Source organism: Siphateles boraxobius, unplaced genomic scaffold (assembly GCF_051911475.1).
Source record: "Siphateles boraxobius isolate OS27281-9 unplaced genomic scaffold, OSU_SipBor_1 130, whole genome shotgun sequence".
Lineage (NCBI taxonomy): Eukaryota > Metazoa > Chordata > Actinopteri > Cypriniformes > Leuciscidae > Siphateles > Siphateles boraxobius.
The window spans coordinates 24,290,847-24,308,905 of NW_027508734.1; the positions used below are offsets into that span (position 1 = coordinate 24,290,847).

Consider the following 18,059-nt stretch of genomic DNA (forward strand, 5'->3'; position numbering starts at 1 on the left):
GGGCTAGCATCGCTAATCATAGCTTACATTAACTTTTACTAGCAGTGATTTTAAATGGATTTCTCCAAATAGCATGACAAACTTTACCTGTCTAGTAACGTTAGAATCTTCGCGACTGCGGCATCAGTGGGAAGCCCAACCTGTGCTTTTAGCGCACGCCAGCGTGTGAAATATTCACCCAAAATCACTCTGGTCTTGTTTCTATATTCTGCAGCCTTTCTCTTCTTATCATACACTTCGTATACATTTTTTCTCTTTCGACCCTCAGCCGTTTTCAAAGGAATGGCTGAAACCGTAACTCATCAGACATAATACACCTGAAAGTGCACATGCGCAGAAGGGACGAGCACGTACGACGGCCTTACGTAAACATATCACCAGAATGATTGACACTTAGGTGGACCAATAGTATAGGCTACCCACCCGGAAAAAGAAAATCCTCCGCTATACCTTTAAACGAGTTTGCATTCCGTGTGTCGTCACAAATACCTCCATATCCAAACGAGCCATTTTTGGAGCTTTGTTAAATAAATGCTCTGTTTATAATGAGGGTGACCTTTCAAGAAATGAAATTTGCAGGATTTTTTAATGGTACACAAAGACCTTTTTATATGTCAAAAGATCAAGGCAATTTTGATTTCTCATGTGATGACCCCTTTAACAATACCATAATATACTTATAAAGGGCATCTAATGAGTTTTTGTAATGGGAGAGCATTCTGTCCTCTTTATTATTAGTTATGCAGTTTATAACCTTTAAATACACGATCAGATAAACATACCATTGTCAAAGCATGTTTATGCAAACATACACTACCGTTTGCGTTGGGGTTGGTTTTAAAATGTTTTTGAAATGCATCTCTTTTCATCACCAAGGCTACATTTTTATTTGATTGAAAATACAGTAAAACATTAACATTGTGACACATTATTGTGTAAATATTATCAAATGAATGCATCCTTGCTAAATAAAATTAATTTCGTTTAAAAAATCTTACTGACCCCACACTTTTTTCAATGGTAGTGTATATCATAGTTGTACACAGAAGCAGATTTAATTCTGTTTTATATCGCACAGGACGATAAGGACTTGGTTCCAGAGTTTGTGCTCTCCGAAGGTCTGACATGTTTCATTAAAGTTGGTGCTGAGGCAGATCATAACTACCAGAACTACATCCTCAGAGGTTTGTTCTCATATTACCATTGCTGCAAAATACTTCATACATGTCTGATTAAAAATGTTAGCAGGATTATTGATGGTTCTGTCACTAGATATGTGTATGTATTACGGTCCAGTTTCTAAAAGAAGCAGTCTTTTGTAGAATATTATGTATTGCATTTATTATGCTTGTACACCACGCATCTTGCATGCAGACTTCAAATAGCACAAAGGACTTTTTGGCTAAATAGGCCATCTGTTACAGGAAGTTTATACTGGCTGGAATTAGACCAGCAAACAGGAAAGCTTTAGGACAAATCACTAGATCCTTAAGAGCATGCCGGCCCTGTATGCTAAAATCTGCTGTCCTGTTCCCAGCTCTCAGTCAGATCATGCTGTTTGTGGATGGGATGAACGGTGTTGTAAACCACAACGAGACTGTACAGTGGCTGTACACGTTGAGTGGAAGCCTGGTGAGTGATGGCAACACAAACATGCACACCACAGCATCTGTAAATAGAAACTGTCCACAATACAGAATTAGTTACATTAGGGCTTTATTATGCATATTAAAGAGTCAAGCTGCATTTATACCACAACGTGTCAGTCAACTAATAATCATTAGATTAATGTGCAGAAGTTGATAGTATATGATGATCATTTGATTCCCGATCACTGGATTACTTACGGAGCAGAAGCTTATGTGCTAAATGATCCAACACAAATTACACATACTTTTCTATAGCTCAAACAGTGCAGCAGTACAACAAGCTCATGGGTTTGTTTCCTAGTTGCTTTCTTTTAAGGTCTTAATGTGTAAACAAAAAAGGAATGCACAACACAGTCAGTTCGTCCTAAGGCAATGTAATATTAGCAAAAACATTTAAGGTTGGCCAAAAACTTACAAGTTAGTGCAGAGATGTAGGTGTGAATCTGGACCAAAATCAAGTTATTCAATCTTCACTGTCAACCTTAACCTCTAATTATTAAAGTTAAGTATTACTATTGTGGGAGAATAGTTTGCCAAATCCACCATAGAAATGATTATTACAGCTTACTTGATATTGTAATGGGGCACAATAAACTGGCTGGTGCTGTTGTGCAACCATTTCATGTTTAGGGATGTTTAGAGTTTCCATCATTAAAGTTTAAAATATTCATGCATAGTTTTGGAAGTTTCTTAATGTTAAGTTAGTGTGAATCTGTTGATATGAAATTTTTACCGTAATGGATTCAGTCATCTTGAGCTTCAATTTGAGAGTATGTCCTTCTACGGGATATCAAAGAGGAAGTGAAAATGAGATAGACTATTATAAACAAACAGTCTGTTTAAGACTTTATTTCTGATAGTTACTAGATTACTCTAACACAGATAAATAACTCGATTAATGTTGGAGATGCAGATTTATCTCATGCTTACACTATTGTGTGCAGTACATGCACTAAAAAGATTGAGGTTTGATACTGCCATCTTCTGTATGAGGACTGTAAGTGCTGCCTGTTTATAGCCTCTCTTTCTCATTCTCTGTCTCTTTAGTCTCGGCTGGTTGTTAAGACGGCTCTGAAGTTGCTGATAGTGTTTGTTGAATACACGGAGTTAAACAGTCCACTCCTCATTCAAGCTGTCAATATTGTGGATGGAAAGAGAGGTTAAACATTTAAATCTTCTCTCAAAATACTGATTCTCTGAATCCATCATGTGCGATTCAATCTTTTTTTGTGGTTTTTTTTTTGTGTGTGTTTTTGTGTTTTTGTTATCATAAAGACTTTTTTTTTTCTTCTTCTTCTTTTTTTCTGTTGGCCAAACTGAAAGTAGCATATTTTAACCTGCCCTGCTAACTTTTTCACTGGCATTGTATTTCAGTTGGTGACTGAAAATATCATCAGATATTAAGTTTCTTTAGAAAAAAAACTTTAATAATAACAACAACTAATTAATAATTCACTTCATAACACCTATGATTTCATATACATACTTTAGTGGGAAAACCATGTCACATGGTACAAAACCATTTTCAGATTTGTTTTTTTGTTTTTTTTAGCCAATTCCAACTTATACTTCCAAGACTATATCAATATATTTTTTTGCAAAGTCCTCATCTGTGCTTCCAGCAAGATAATGCAACATATTTTGGTCCACACAATTTTTTCAATATATCAGAAAAATATACAATACTGGCCTGTTTGATTCTGTCTGCTTGCTGAAATGCTCTCGCATTGTCCCTGGGCCATCCTTATTGCTGAGTCATTATTACAATTTTGATATAAACTACAGTGGGTATGTGTTCATTTTTGAGAGTGCTTTGGGCATAATTTGACTCTTTCAGACGTGAAGCCTTGGACGTACCTAACGGATATCCTGTCTGCGAAGAATGGATCAGACGCAGAGCTGCTCATCTACACTATGACCCTCATCAACAAGGTACTACAACATGGATATACTGACATTTATTAATCTACAACCATAATCCACATTAGCAGTTACCAATGCTGCAGCTCAATGCTCTTGATTTGAATTTATTCCTCTGTCCTCTCAGACTCTGGCAGCGCTTCCGGATCAGGACTCATTTTATGATGTGACGGACTGTTTGGAGCAGCTAGGAATGGAAGGCATCATCCAGAAACACATGGCTAGCAGTGGCACAGAGGGTGACCTTAAACAGCAGTTCACCATTTATGAAGTAAACTCTCAATGCACCTCATACGCTCCATATGGCGTCTTTCAACTTTTCTCAGACATATGCACTACTGTTCACATTTTTTTTAAAGAGAAATTATTTTTTATTCAGCAAGGAAACATTAAAATGATCAAAAGTGACAGTAAAGTGTAATGTTACAAAATAATTCCATTTCAAATGAATTTTGTTCTTTTGAGCTTTCAGTTCATCAAATAATCCTAAAAAAAACTATTATGCAACTGTTTTCAACACTGACATTAATAATAAATGTTTCTTGAGCTGCAAATCATCATATTAGAATGATTTCTGAAGGATCGTGTGACACTGTAGACTGAAATCATAATGATTCTGTAAATTCAGCTTTTGGCATCACAGGAATAAATAACATTTTAAGTTATTAAAATAGAAAACAGTTATTTTAAATTGTAATTCTATTGCACAATATTTCTGTTTTTACTGTATTTTGATCATCAATGCTGTCTTGGTGAGCATAAGAGACTTCTTTCAAAAACATAAAAAAAACGATCTTTGATGGAGATTGTAACTCTAAAGATACTGAATGTTTTCTGTGTTTTGTATATTTTGTAGAATGCCCTCAGGAATGAAGATGACGAGATGGATGACGCAGCTCCTAACATCCGTAGAGATCGAAGGAAACTGACCCCCAGCGAACAGGAGGGCAGGAGGAGCCGGCGGTCATCTTCTCAGAGTCTTCCAGATAATTCCTTTCGACCCGCTTCCCCAACTGTATCCGTTTCTTCTAATAGCCCTACACTAGGTATCTTCAATTCAGTATCTCTCCGTCCCTGTTCTTGTACCACCTTCTGTCCACTGAAGGTGTTTGTCTTGTTTCACACATCCAGTGTCTGTACATCACTGTTTCGGATCCTATATTAACAGATTATAGCATTAACAGTTCACTTGCATTATCTGTGTTTCAGAGGTGATGCGCACAGCCTCCCCTCAGCAGTCAGATTCCTCTTATTCTCCTGTTCCTGGCAGTCCTGTGTTGACCAGCCCCTCTTCTACAACATCTGGCTCCCTAACTCCACCCCTCGCCCAGGTGACTAACGGAGCCGAGACTGTTGCCGCCACCTCTGAGCAGGAAAATAACTTGTGAGTATTAACAGTGTGATGTGTTTTTATGCATTATTACACATTCATGAACAAATCATAATATGTTTTGTTATACAACACCTTTCAGTAACCAAAAGAAAAAAACAGCAGTAAATATGCCCCCAATGCCACTTTTGTCCACTTTGGGGTAGTATAACCTAAGCAGACTTTTTTATTATTTTTTTTATCTCTGGCACTTTAGGAAAGAAAAGGTTTAATGAAGAATGATAATTAGGTTTGATTTTCAGTTACACTATTGTCTGAGAAGGATCGTCCGGGAAAGGTGTGTCTCCCATGTTCTCACCCTATAATGCCAAACTTTTTTTTTTTTTTTTTTTTTTTTTTTGCATGGGTTCATCAAATTGATTCAATTCATGTTCATACTGCAGGAAAAAAGTAGCTTGTGTATCAACTAGTAAATCAGTCAGTAGCAGCTTTACTATTTTGTATAATTGACTAAGTAATTTCCACACATACCCACAGCAGTGTATATCATTGTATTTATTCATATTTTGAATTGGCTATTTTTATATTTTCAGTTTTATTTGTTGTAAAACTTGACCCACAGGAAACAATCACTCACATACCTTGTTATTTGACTGACAGTAGGGCATTTTACTGACCAAACCAAACATTCCTTCCATATTTGTTTATTCGCTGGCTGTGTGCGTGTTTGTCCTGTGTGGATGGCTGTGTGATAGAGATAAACACACATTCCTGCACTCTTCTGCTCTCTTCTTTATGCAGACAAAAAGCTATTAATCACACTCTAATGGTAATACTTGCACAGTTTTTTTAATGTAATGGTTGTCACACATGATGGAACACTTCATGAGTAATAGCTAGTAGTGGTAAATCGAGTATTAATTCTCAAGACTGTGCAGGTAAAGTAAGTCCCTATACAGATGACCTAATTACCTGGATTCATAAGTAGATGTTTTTGTGAGTCTTATTTAATTACCATGTGCACCCAAGATGCAGCACAAATTAAGTACAGCCACTCAAACAATCCACCATTCTCATTCTTTATAAGCCATTTATATAAACACAACTATTTGTGCATAGAAAATATACTATTTTGCTAAATCCAGATTGGATTAAAAAAAAGAAAGTATTTCCATTTGATTGGTAACACAGACATGCATCATACATGAGTGAACGGCATTACTTTCGCTTAAAAACTTGTACATTTAATTTCACATTTTCATATTGTCAGGTGTACCATGCAGGGTTTTATAGATGGGGCATGTGAAGTTTTGACTGGCTGCTTTTTACTTTCTTTTTCATTTTACCCAAGTCACAAGACATTTCGCTTTGGCCAAATGCAACACTTGAAATAGCACATTGAGTCAACAGTCCTTCCTTGCACATATATGTGGAAAGTAAATGTTTTATTTGGGAAGCTTTCTTCTCTGCGTAGGGCTACAGGAATGTTTTGTAAGGTTGGACAGGATGTGTTTGGTCTTTAAGGTCCTGAACTGGGCACAATTGTTGACTGCCTATCAGCTCTCTTTGATCTGAGCTTGTTTTCCTCAAAATGTTTTGCCAGTTTGATGTGGTCACTAAGGAACATGGCCAGTCACAAGCACAGATATTAAATCCAAAAACACCGCAAATTATGTTTTAGTTTCCTAAATGATTTGATCATTTGAGTGACATATGCATATTTTTAAATGCATAGTGATAGATAACTTAATTGCATAATATATAAATAATCATATACAAAACATAAAGTTTGCATTATTTCTGAAACATCCATGTGTCATAAATAATCCTTTAGAGTAAGTGTTTGAAATGTTTGTTTAACACTGGTGACCGATCACTTTTGGTATCCTCAATTTTAAGTTTCATATGCCGTTTTCCTCCTCTTCTAATTCAGTACTGCGTTATTTCTCTATGACTGGGTGGTGACTGGGACTGTTTTTCTCTGATTCTTGCTGATGTTTTGGTCCTGTCAACATATTAACCCTCTGTTTGTCCATGTAACCACCATCACTGTTCCACCTCTTTCTCTCTATTTCTTTTTCTTCCCTCCCACAAATCCTTGGTCATTCACTAGGGGGCGCTCTTTTATGAGTCAGTACATAGCTCACATGGGGATTTCTAGACGGAGGTTAAAAAAGGAGAGGTCAATTACTGAGGAAACCTCAAGCATCTCCAAAAGGTCTGTATCACATTTTACATCACCTTCTGCTTTTGAGCCTTTAACTAATTATTTGGCGTTTGTTGAACTTGTCCTGGCTACTGATCTGATGCCAGTTTAGAGTTCATGTTATACATGAAATAATCTGGATTTTTGAATATAGATCCATGTGTTCGGTCAGCGGGCCATGGTAACTTCAACAAATTCATCTCATTTCAAACTTTTCTTAACTAACAACTACATTTTAAACTTTTTAAAAAAAAGTTTTTGTCTCACAAGCATTAATATCTGACATTAGACAAGGTACATCACAAACATAAAAGGTGATCTAGTCTCTACATATAACAATAATACAGAAACGGAGTATGAATGTTACATAATAGTACTCTGAACAAATGGAGACGGGGAGGTTTTTGGCAGTGGCTGAAGTGGATTATTGTAGCAAACTAAAGAAGTCCTGAAAGCTGCTCTCTTGAGCAGAACCTCACAGTTTTCTGCTCACTGCAGCAATGTTGTCAGCTCGTCTGCGAAATGATAAATAAAAGTGCTTACTCTAATGAAGCAACAGGGTTCAATGTGATCCATCTGAAGATACATCACATGTTAGATTAGCATACTGGTGTTACAGCTGCCCAGTGCTGATGGTCATTTATCAGTTTATGAAGTGATACTGATATAGTTAATGATTATATGAATTAAAAGCATTTGTCAACTTTATTATTAATAATAATAATAATAATAATAATAGTTATAGATGAAGAATTGGAGAGTGATTTTTTTTAACAGTACAGCAAGGTTGTTGTTACAATATACAATAAAGTTAAAATCTTTTTTTAACTAGGTTAAATTATAATTTATAAAAATATACTGTTACCATACACTACCTTTCAAAACTTGTTGTTTTTTGGAAGGAAATTAATATTTCTTCAGCAAGTATGCATTAAATTGATCAAAAGGGACCATAAAGACTTTTACATTGTTAAAAAAAGTCAAATAAATGCTGCTCTTCTGAACTTTCTATACATCAGAGAATCCTGAAAAACAAATTAGCACGCTTTACCAAAAATTATTATGCAGTTTTCGATAATATTAAGAAATGTTTTTGAGCATCATAACAGCATATTAGAATGATTTCTGAAGGATCATGTGACACTGAAGACTGAAGTAATGATGCTTTGAATCACATGATTTTTTTTTAAAAAAAGACGTTATCTGAAATGATGATAATATTTCACAATGTTACTGTTTTTACTGTATTTTTTTATCAGATAAATGCAAAATATTAATGTTATCTGTTGATTTATAGAATAAAACAATGTGCCTTCAAATGTGTATTTAGGAATGAATGGAGAGAGGGACGTTTTCTGGCATGCACATTCTTTTTGTGTATGTGTGGACCTGATCACATGAAACTGCCCGTACAGCGCTAGCCTTGAGCTTGCTCTGACTAACTGTCTCTCCGCAGAGCGCCTTTCACAGAAACGGACTCTCGTCAGGAGATCCCTGCCCAGTCGGCTGCAGAGCAACCCAGCCGGACAGAGGGAAAGAGAGTCTTCAAGTAAGTAAACGACTGATGCTCTTAAAGGAGGAATGAGGGGGAAAGGCAGAGTTTAGAGATGTGAAAGGAGCTGTAGGTATTAGAGGAGGTAGGGCGTGGGAATTTTTTGGGAACGACTCAAAGGTCTTGAATGAGTTGAAGGGCATGAGTGAACAATGTGAGCTGTGATAAACATTTCATAAGAGGAACCTGCTGCAATAACTGCAGTTACAGGAAAATATGTAAGTTTTCATTTTTTAATATCTCAGAAAATATTGAAATTGGAGTTTGTCTTCAGACTTTGTTAAATGCTGTTAACTTGTAAAAATGTCTAAACTGGGGATTAGTCCTCTTGTTTTGAATAAGATCAGGTGCGTTTCTTGCTTTGATCTTTCTTCTTTTACTCAAATATTCTTTGCTTGTATTTTTTCTTTTTCAGAACAAATTTGCTTTCTTCAGTATATTCTTTGCCTGTTTTTGTTCTACTTTTCTTTCTGTTTTTGCCAATTACCTGATTGTTTTCTCTCTGTCTCTCTTTTGTGTCTCTCTCTCTCTCTCTCTCTCTCTCTCTCTCTCTCTCTCTCTCTCTCTCTCTCTCTCTCTCTCTCTCTCTCTCTCTCTCTCTCTCTCTATTTCTCTCTCTCATAATATTTGGCACATCTCCTAATCTATCTATGTCTCTCTCTCTCTCTCTCTCTCTCTCTCTCTCTCTCTCTCTCTCTCTCTCTCTCTCTCTCTCTCTCTCTCTCTCTCTCTCTTCTTCTGTGGCGCCCAACATTCCTGCGCTTTGCTTCTCTCTCTCCTTTTACAGACAGCACCAGGCAGACAGTTTTTGGTGAGTAGCAGCAGTGTGGCCAAAGAATGTGGCTTTTGGAGGTGCTAGCACTTTAAATCATTGTGATGCTTAGTCATTTTGGGGAGACAAAGTCATAAGGAGGGAGGGTTGGAAGAAACAACTGCTGGCTGGAAATTTGAGAATAAATTGGATCGATCCGTTAAATCCGCTAGCGTGATAAGACTAATCCACAAACAAAAAAAAAGTTTTTATACAATTATTTTTAAGTTTGTTATTCTCTTCAGATGTTTATTATTTTTGTTCAGAAAGAACATTGGTGCAGAATTTTTTTTTAAAAATACCTTTTTTTTATTGTAATGAATGGAGAATAATTCTCTTGACTCTCTCCCCCCTCATTGTCACTCTTTATTCTCTGTCTTATCATGGGAAAAGTAAAGTTCTTCTTTTATTTTGAAGTTGTTACTCAAAGATGACTATCTCTTGTTTTTGTGAGCTGCTATCATATCTCCATATTAATGGAAAAAATTGTTATTGTTGCTATTGCCAGAAAAATCTTTTTTCTTTTCAAAGCTTTAAAAGCTCAAATGATTAAAAAGTAGTTAAAAGTTTGTAAAGGGTCAAAAAAATAATAATCTTAAAGGAAAAACACTTGCATTTCTAAACCAGATGTGTTGGAATGTGCAGTTTCTTCTTAAGGCATTTTCTATATATTGAATGAGACTGCTGTGAAGCTAACAGGAATTGATATGGACATTGTGTGTAAACTGAAGTGTTTCTCTTCAGTCCAGAGAGTGTGAATAGAGACTTGCCAGTTCTGAGGCATTTAGAGTAAGTATACTGCCGCTCTTTATGTTTGCAGGCTCTCTTTCTGCATATATCAGCATGCGGCCAGGTGTTTGGGGACTAATTCGGCTGCTATGCTCAGAAACTGAGGCTGTGTGGGTTTGTGTGCTGTATGTGAAATGTTAAACTTGAATTTGTCTTTTTAAATTAATTTTAAATTTCATGTGGTGTCATTTAAGTTTGTCACCATAATAGAATCCTTAATATTACAAGTTTCAATGCAGTGGAATTGGGTTTAAAAATTATATTCTTGTATAATTTGCTGCCTTTGTCAGCAAGTTTTAAGACAAACAAAAAGATGTCATGAGTATGTCATTCATGTAAAGCGTTTCATTCTTTTACACATGCCTCGGTGTAACTGAGCTTTTACCACAACTCTTCTGATGGATCACTGTGGGGAGAGTTAATGCTTGACTCTAAGTTAATCAAACCTGATCGGCTTTGTGGTAATTGAAACAAGAACGAATCATGCAGTGTTTTCTACATTATCTACAGGGAAATATAGTGGTGGCTTGTGGTTTTGGGGTTGTAAGGGCCAAGCGGCTTTAGTGGTGGTGGTGGTCTTTGTCAGACACTGGGCAGTTCTTCTGTGGTGGGATGCTATAGATTTGTAAAATGTATGTATTTATTATGCAACATTGCCTTTCAGTGTCTTTTGTTTTTGTGTATTGAATATGTCTGATCTAATGTCTCTCTGAAATATAACTGCACATTATCAGGAAAGTGTGTATTAACCTTTGAAATAATCTCTTTTTTTGTTGTGTTTATTGTACTAAATGGAAGAAAAGTGTGGATAAACCAAAAGGGGTTCAGTCCATAAGGCTTAAATTTAGTGTAGGGGAGCGCAGGGCACAACCTAACACGGGGTTAAATGTAACGCGGACCTTTTACATTGTTAGTCAGGATCAAGCAGATTGTGTTTCCGCTCTTTCTCTCCTGCTGCCAGAAGATGCTCTCCCGCGAATTTGTGGAAAGTTTTGATAAGATTTCGTGAAGATACTGGACAAAGAGTGTTTTGACACCATGCAAGTAAATTTTTCATCATAGGTTTTTTTCGGTTTCTGAGTGTGGTGTGTACGTCACCAAATCTAACTTTATCTGACATTAATCACTGTCTTGTTGGCTAAAACATAGCACCGTTTTGAAACATGTCAGCAACTCCTAGCAACTGTTAGCTAGGCTTAAAATATTTTTTACACAGCGGGGTTAGTTGTAGCACAGTGTTACAACTAAGCCGCCAAGTGTACAATGATAATCAAATGAAAACGGGAGCCACACAACGTTTCAGGTTTGAGTATTTATTTATATATTTAACTTTGTTGGACTATCGCAAACAATGTTGGAATTATTATTTTTTTTAGTTTACTATGCATTGATCACTTGTTTAGCCTGTTTTTAATGCAATAAACCATTTAAATTTTTATTTTAAGCTCGTTTTTATTATTTTTACTGTTATTATTAATAATAATTTTACATGCATCTGCCAGACACAAATGTAATTCAATTGCAATTACAATATTTGATGATTTTATTTATTTATTTATTTATTTATTGCAAAACTGTGCAGCCCTTTCCTATATCTCTATCCATGATATTGATCCATAACAGAATGATGATTGGATTAGGGATGGATGTATGGATATCTATCTATACAGATGCACAAACAATATCAAACTATACAGATACAATAGTACTGAATGATGTGTGTTTCACACAAGTGTTACAACTAACCCCTCTGTCTGTTACAATTAACCCCGCATATGGGGTAAGTTGTAACATTTAGACTTCTGTCACTTTCAGTGCAACTGTACGGAAATGGTAGGTCCTAGAAAAAAACTAAGTGTTCATTTGTAGCAGAGATGTGTATGTTGCTTGTGTAAAAAGGAAGATGAATCTAACTTAAATATTTTTTTAATAATTGAGCCAAAACCAAAATGTGTTAGGTTGTGCCCCGCTCTCCCCTATGCCTTATAATTTGAACTAGTTTACCATTTCACTGTATTCTGCAAGCACTCATTTCAGAGCAGGTCTACTATATAACTTATCCTCAGAATCAGAACATTTATTGCACCCAACCCTCCATTTATAGTTCAGTAAATGAGTGCTTCTTCTCCGATGGGTTTATAGAGACAAGTTCTTGCGTTCTCTGGCTGTGTCCCAGTGGGAGAAGAAAAAGAAGTCATTTGGCGTACATGAGAAACCTTCTCTAAGGGAGAGTGTGGCGTCTACAGAAGCGGAGACGTCTACTGAAGCCGAGCAGCCGGTCTCCAGCTCAGACACCACAGGTGCTGATTCCTTACATTGTCATATAATAATGTTCTCCTTTTCAAATATGTATCCAGATTTCTTTCTTTTGAACCTGCTGCGTTCTATCCCCCCACTTCTCTTTTTGTCCTGTTACGCTCCTTCTCTTCCTCGGCTAGTCTTTCTTTAAATCGTCAAGGTTCCAGTCATTATTCAACGTCTTTATCTCTCTGCTTTCCCCCTGATCAGTGAAGCTTTACTAAACCCGAATGCATATGAGAGTGTGTGAGAGTATATGTGGTCATTTATTAGTCTGTTTGCTTGTGTGAACTGTTTCTCGAGCTAGTCTACACTCTGTATGTCAACTCCTCGAGGTTTTTACACATACTGTTAATTGCCAAGTCTGGAATGTGCTCTGATTGGTCTAGAGCAAGTTTGCCATGATTATGTAATGTGTCCTGCTGAGATGCATACCTTTTTAGCAGCATTCCAACTGTGATGGTTTGGCTGCTTATTGAAACTGCACACTTTTTAATTACTTTTAATTTTGTCATCTGGTTTTTGTCAAGCATAGATAGGAAGTTGCTCAACTTGATTGATGCTGTATGGTTGAGATGAGATATATATATATATATATATATATATATATATATATATATATATATATATATATATATATATATTATAAAAAAAATATATATACTTCCTCTGGAATCATAGGTCTTGCAGGGTTGAAAGTTTCTAATTTCAGATGATTTTTTGTTATGGGAGCAGAAATTATAGTTGGACAACACGTATGTAACCACTAGTCCACATCACTGCTTCATTTGTCTTTCATCAACAGTAAAACAAACAAAAAAACTTATATATATATATATATATATATATAAATTGTTATATGCAGGTGAGGCAAATATCTTGTGAGAGATTTAAAGGGATGGTTCACCCAAAAATGAAAATTGTCATGTACTCACCCTCATGTTGTTTTAAACATGTATGACTTCCTTTCTTCCATGTAACACAAAATATGTTCTGAAGAATGTTGTAGTGGTCATTGGCTTCCAAAAACACTGAAACATTTCTCAAAATCTGTTCTTTTGTGTTCCACAGAAGAAAGTCAAACAGGTTTGGTTTCTTTGTGACATAGATTTTTTTTTTTTTTTTTAATATGTGTATGCGTGTGTGTCTTGCAGGATATATTAGTGGTCCAGAGTCTCAGGGGGTAAACTTGACCAGGCACACCCTGGAGCAGCAAGAGGACACAACGACAGCCCACAATGAAGCAGGCAAGAGATTTATTCCCACCACCACCCTCCATCTCTGTAAGCCCAAGACATGATGTTAATCCTCAACATCCCAGGAGTCACTCTTAAACATGAGCTCAGTTGTATTTTCAAGCAACTAACTACAGTAGACATAGCTTTTTGAGACTCATTGTGTACAATTAATTTAACTTTTTTCCTCAACTTGGCATTTATTGACCCGTAGATTTCTTTAACTAGCTTCCTGCTCAATAAAATTCTCACACACAGAGCAATAGTCAGCCTATTACTTCTGTGTGAGGGCTTCTTTGGGAAGTCAAGAGCTTCATTTCAAACAAAAATTTGAGAGCGATTCCATCTCTTCCTCTAGTGGCCGTGATCCAAATGAGACGGCCACTAACGGGCCTTTCGTCCAGGGAGAGTGAATTAGCTGAAGCAGAGGGCAGATATAAACTATTTAGATTTCGAGATGGGAATCTCCCCTGACCAGTTTCCGTATTGCTTACTGAGGATTTAGGCAGTTAGCACTGATGGTTACAGTGCTGTTAGAGCTGAGAAGAGTAACTGCTGTTAGTGTGCACTGGGTTACTGAAGCAGAGGATGGTAGCGTGTGGGAACAACATGATCTGTGCTTGCACTGGGCATTTTGAAGGTAGGATGTCTCTGTAGCATGCTGCTATTGTACTTCATACTGTATATGGATCTGGAATGAAGATTACTGCTTGATTTTAAATCCTAAATTCTAATGTGAAGTGTTATTTTTTTATATATATTATCAGGAAACATTCACAATCTTTTTTCCCCCCAACACTATGCATGTAGTTGGCAAAACTCACGAGACTCTCAACGGATGCTGATATATAATATTCGTAAATCTTTTTTTATATTGGCCGGTAAGCCATATTGTGCATCGCTAATATTTTCCCTTCAGCACTGAATGATTTGTTCATGTTCCTCTAGAGGGTGGTTTGCAGCGTCAGGGCAGTACAGCGGAACAGCACAGCACCCTCTCTAATGACAGGAAGTTCATGTTGGACATGCTCTACTCCAAAAACAACATCTCCTCTGGAGGTCTAAAAAGTCCAAGTCTGGAAAGTGCACTTGAGGATCATGGGATCACCAGTATGGCCGGACGGCTCTCCAGACTGCAGTCGTGCTCTTCTCAGCCCACAGAGGACACGTCCAGACAGGCAGAGCTGGAGAGCCTCGGAGGTACTGCTCAGGCCGCTCGCGCCAAGCTAGCAAAGGAACAAATGCTCAAGAAGCTGTGTCCACAGTACAGTATCGAAGCAGAGACTCATTCACAGAGTTTGGAGAAGACGATGATGACACCATTGTCCAGGGGTAATCAGGATGCCTGGGAGAAGCTGCAGCCCAGTTCCAGACCTCTGCGGATTAAAGATCTTGACTTCTCTGATCTGATGGAGGAGGAGGATATTGATGTGCTGGATATAGACACTTTTGACACCGCTTTGCCTAACGGAGTACTGCTGCCACCCCCTCCTCCAGTGCCAGGACAGGGTTCTGCCCCACCACCACCACCTCCCCCCCCTCTTCCTCCTGGATGTGCTACTCTGGCTCCACTTCCTCCCCCTCCTCCTGGAGGTTTGAGTGTGCCCCCTCCTCCTCCTCCTCCTCCTCCTCCTGGAGGTTTGAGTCTGCCCCCTCCTCCTCCAGGACTCTTTCCTCCATCCCCGTCTCAGGTGATTGATCCGGCTTTTCAAAAGAAACGGAAAACGGTCAAGCTGTTTTGGAAGGAGCTTAAGCAGCCCGACAGCCCCAGGAAGTGCAAGTTCGGACGGGGCACAGTGTGGGCTTCGCTTGATAAGGTTGCAGTTGATACAGCTAAGCTGGAGCACCTGTTTGAGTCCAAGGGCAAGGAACTTCCAGTAGCAAAGGTGCGATAGGCGAACCCATTTAATTTTTTTGAGATTGGTGTTTTATTCATTTATTTCCCTTTTTTTTTTTTTACAAATTTGTATACAAATTGTAATCTTATACAGCAAAGGTACTATATACAGTGTTATGGATCTTACACATACAGATCAAGAAATACAAATAGAGCATATGTAACTTGAAAAACAAAAGTTATGCCAAACAACCCAAACTGGCAAACCTGTTTATGAATAAACCCTTTTCGGGTTTACACAAAAATAACAATTTCTTAATGTACTAAAGCTATTTAAACTCTTTTAAATTAATTATTAAAGCTGTTGTATTACCCAGAGATCAATGGTTACCATTGAATGTATAGATGAGTTAATGTTAAAGTTACAGCTTTAGTCTTTTTTTTAGTCAGTGTGAGTGCAATGCTATAAATGATTTAGGTTTGTTTCTGTAAATTGCATTTATTTCTCCATTTCATACAGAAATGTGCTGAGGCCAAGAAAGCAGCAATTTCAGTGCTTGATCCTAAGAGAAGCAATGCCATCAACATCGGCATGACTGTTTTGCCTGCTGTACATGTCATTAAGAGTGCCATCCTCACCTTTGATGAGTTTGCCATCAGTAAAGAGGGCATTGAGGTAATGTACCACTAGCATCCAACAGGGGGCAGTAGTAGTTCACGCATTTAACATTCATTTTTTTCTGTATTGAGAACAAATATCAGTAAGTCTTTTTGTACATTTTCTTTTTCCCTCTGCCTGTAGAAAATCCTGACCATGACTCCGACAGATGAAGAGAAACAGAAGATTCAGGAGGCACAGCTGGCCAACCCTGACGTACCGCTGGGTACAGCAGAGCAGTTCCTGCTCACTCTGTCCTCCATCAGTGGCCTTTCAGCCAGATTACAGCTTTGGGCCTTTAAACTGAATTATGAGACCCTGGAGAAGGTCAGAACTTTTTCCTAATTTTGTACTAAATTTTTTATTAAGAATGAAAATCCTGTTTGCTCCAATAGCTTGATCGTAATAAAATGATTATTCAGCTAAGCAGTTACTACTGTATCCTAGACTAGTATTAATCTAGGTTATAACACACCATGCATAGGTGATCATGTGGAAAACTTTTGAGTCTGTAAGATTTTTCTTTTTTTTAAGTCTCATACTCACAAAGACTATATTTATTTGAACAAAAATAAGTACAAACAGTAATGTTGTGAAAAATGATTACAATTTAAAATAACCATTTTCTATTTTCATATATTTTTAAATGTAATTCATTCATGTGATGCAAAGCTGAATTTTCTTCAGTGTTGCATGATCCTTCAGAAATCATTCTAATATGCTGATTTGCTCCAGAAACATTTATTATTATTATTATTATTATTATTATCATCATCAGTGTTGAAAACAGCTTAATATTTTTGTGGAAATCTGCAGGATTCTTTGTTGAATATAAAGTTCAAAAGAACAGCATTTATTTGACATGGAAATCTTTTGTAACATTATAAAACTATCACTTTTTTTAATCAAATGAATGCATTTTTGCTGAATAAAAGTATGTCTTTAAAAAAAATCTTACTGACCCCAAATTTTCAAAGGTAGTATATATTTCTGAGTATATATATATATATATATATATATATATATATATATATATATATATATATATATATATATATATATATATGATAGTTCCTACTTTAAAGATTGGACGAGCTGCATTTGAAGCAGTTGTAAAATGCTGTTAAACACATTTGATGCTGCGTTGCTTGGTAAACTTAAAGATCTGCAGTTAATTAGTTATATTATTAGTTGAAGTATTGTTTATACCTATTATTATGATTAATAATTATAACTATCTATAGAACACTCTTTCGTCATATTGCTGGTATGACCATCCTGAGATTCTATTTATTGTTTTGACTTTCTTTATCCAATTTCAGACTTATTCAGTCATTTTCCAGTATTGCATTCTGACTGGTTGTTGAAAGAGACATTAATGGAATTTAGTAATTTAGGCTTTTTAAATTCAGTTACGTTGACCTTGATTGGTAATGAATGTAGTGTGTTACCAATGAGACATTCATTTCCAAACATTCTTTCTCAGTCTGTCTCTTATTTTATCCCTCACACATGAATGTTGCAGGAGATTGCAGAACCTCTTTTTGACCTCAAACTGGGTATGGAACAACTTGCCAAGAACAAAACCTTCAAGCATATCCTCGCAACACTACTGGCCATTGGCAACTTCCTCAATAGCTCCCATGTAAGTGTTCCATCTCCTCCGCAGTCCAGGAGCAGAGTTACATTTAAAGCACTTGTACTAAGGGCAGGTGAACTGGTCTGAAGCTTGATGGTCACATGTGATTAGTCAGAGCAGCCCTGTGATGATTCC

General features: G+C 36.8%; 1 protein-coding gene across 14 annotated transcripts in view; it reads left to right on the plus strand.

Annotated features, from left to right (window-relative positions):
• Positions 1 to 18,059, plus strand: part of fhod1 (formin homology 2 domain containing 1) — a 57,438-nt gene that overhangs the window by 32,396 nt on the left and 6,983 nt on the right. For 3 of the 14 annotated variants that reach the window (XM_077228869.1, XM_077228873.1, XM_077228877.1), the window contains exons 5-21: positions 1,079 to 1,184; positions 1,538 to 1,632; positions 2,697 to 2,808; positions 3,487 to 3,581; positions 3,697 to 3,840; positions 4,426 to 4,615; positions 4,779 to 4,953; positions 7,013 to 7,117; positions 8,562 to 8,654; positions 9,445 to 9,468; positions 10,213 to 10,257; positions 12,400 to 12,557; positions 13,710 to 13,802; positions 14,739 to 15,676; positions 16,148 to 16,303; positions 16,430 to 16,612; positions 17,811 to 17,930. In XM_077228869.1, the coding sequence (XP_077084984.1) occupies positions 1,079 to 1,184; positions 1,538 to 1,632; positions 2,697 to 2,808; positions 3,487 to 3,581; positions 3,697 to 3,840; positions 4,426 to 4,615; positions 4,779 to 4,953; positions 7,013 to 7,117; positions 8,562 to 8,654; positions 9,445 to 9,468; positions 10,213 to 10,257; positions 12,400 to 12,557; positions 13,710 to 13,802; positions 14,739 to 15,676; positions 16,148 to 16,303; positions 16,430 to 16,612; positions 17,811 to 17,930 (2,832 nt within the window). The remainder of the gene's footprint in view (positions 1 to 1,078; positions 1,185 to 1,537; positions 1,633 to 2,696; positions 2,809 to 3,486; positions 3,582 to 3,696; positions 3,841 to 4,425; positions 4,616 to 4,778; positions 4,954 to 7,012; positions 7,118 to 8,561; positions 8,655 to 9,444; positions 9,469 to 10,212; positions 10,258 to 12,399; positions 12,558 to 13,709; positions 13,803 to 14,738; positions 15,677 to 16,147; positions 16,304 to 16,429; positions 16,613 to 17,810; positions 17,931 to 18,059) is intronic. The other 11 variants (XM_077228878.1, XM_077228871.1, XM_077228875.1 and 8 more) reach the window with 6 other exon arrangements.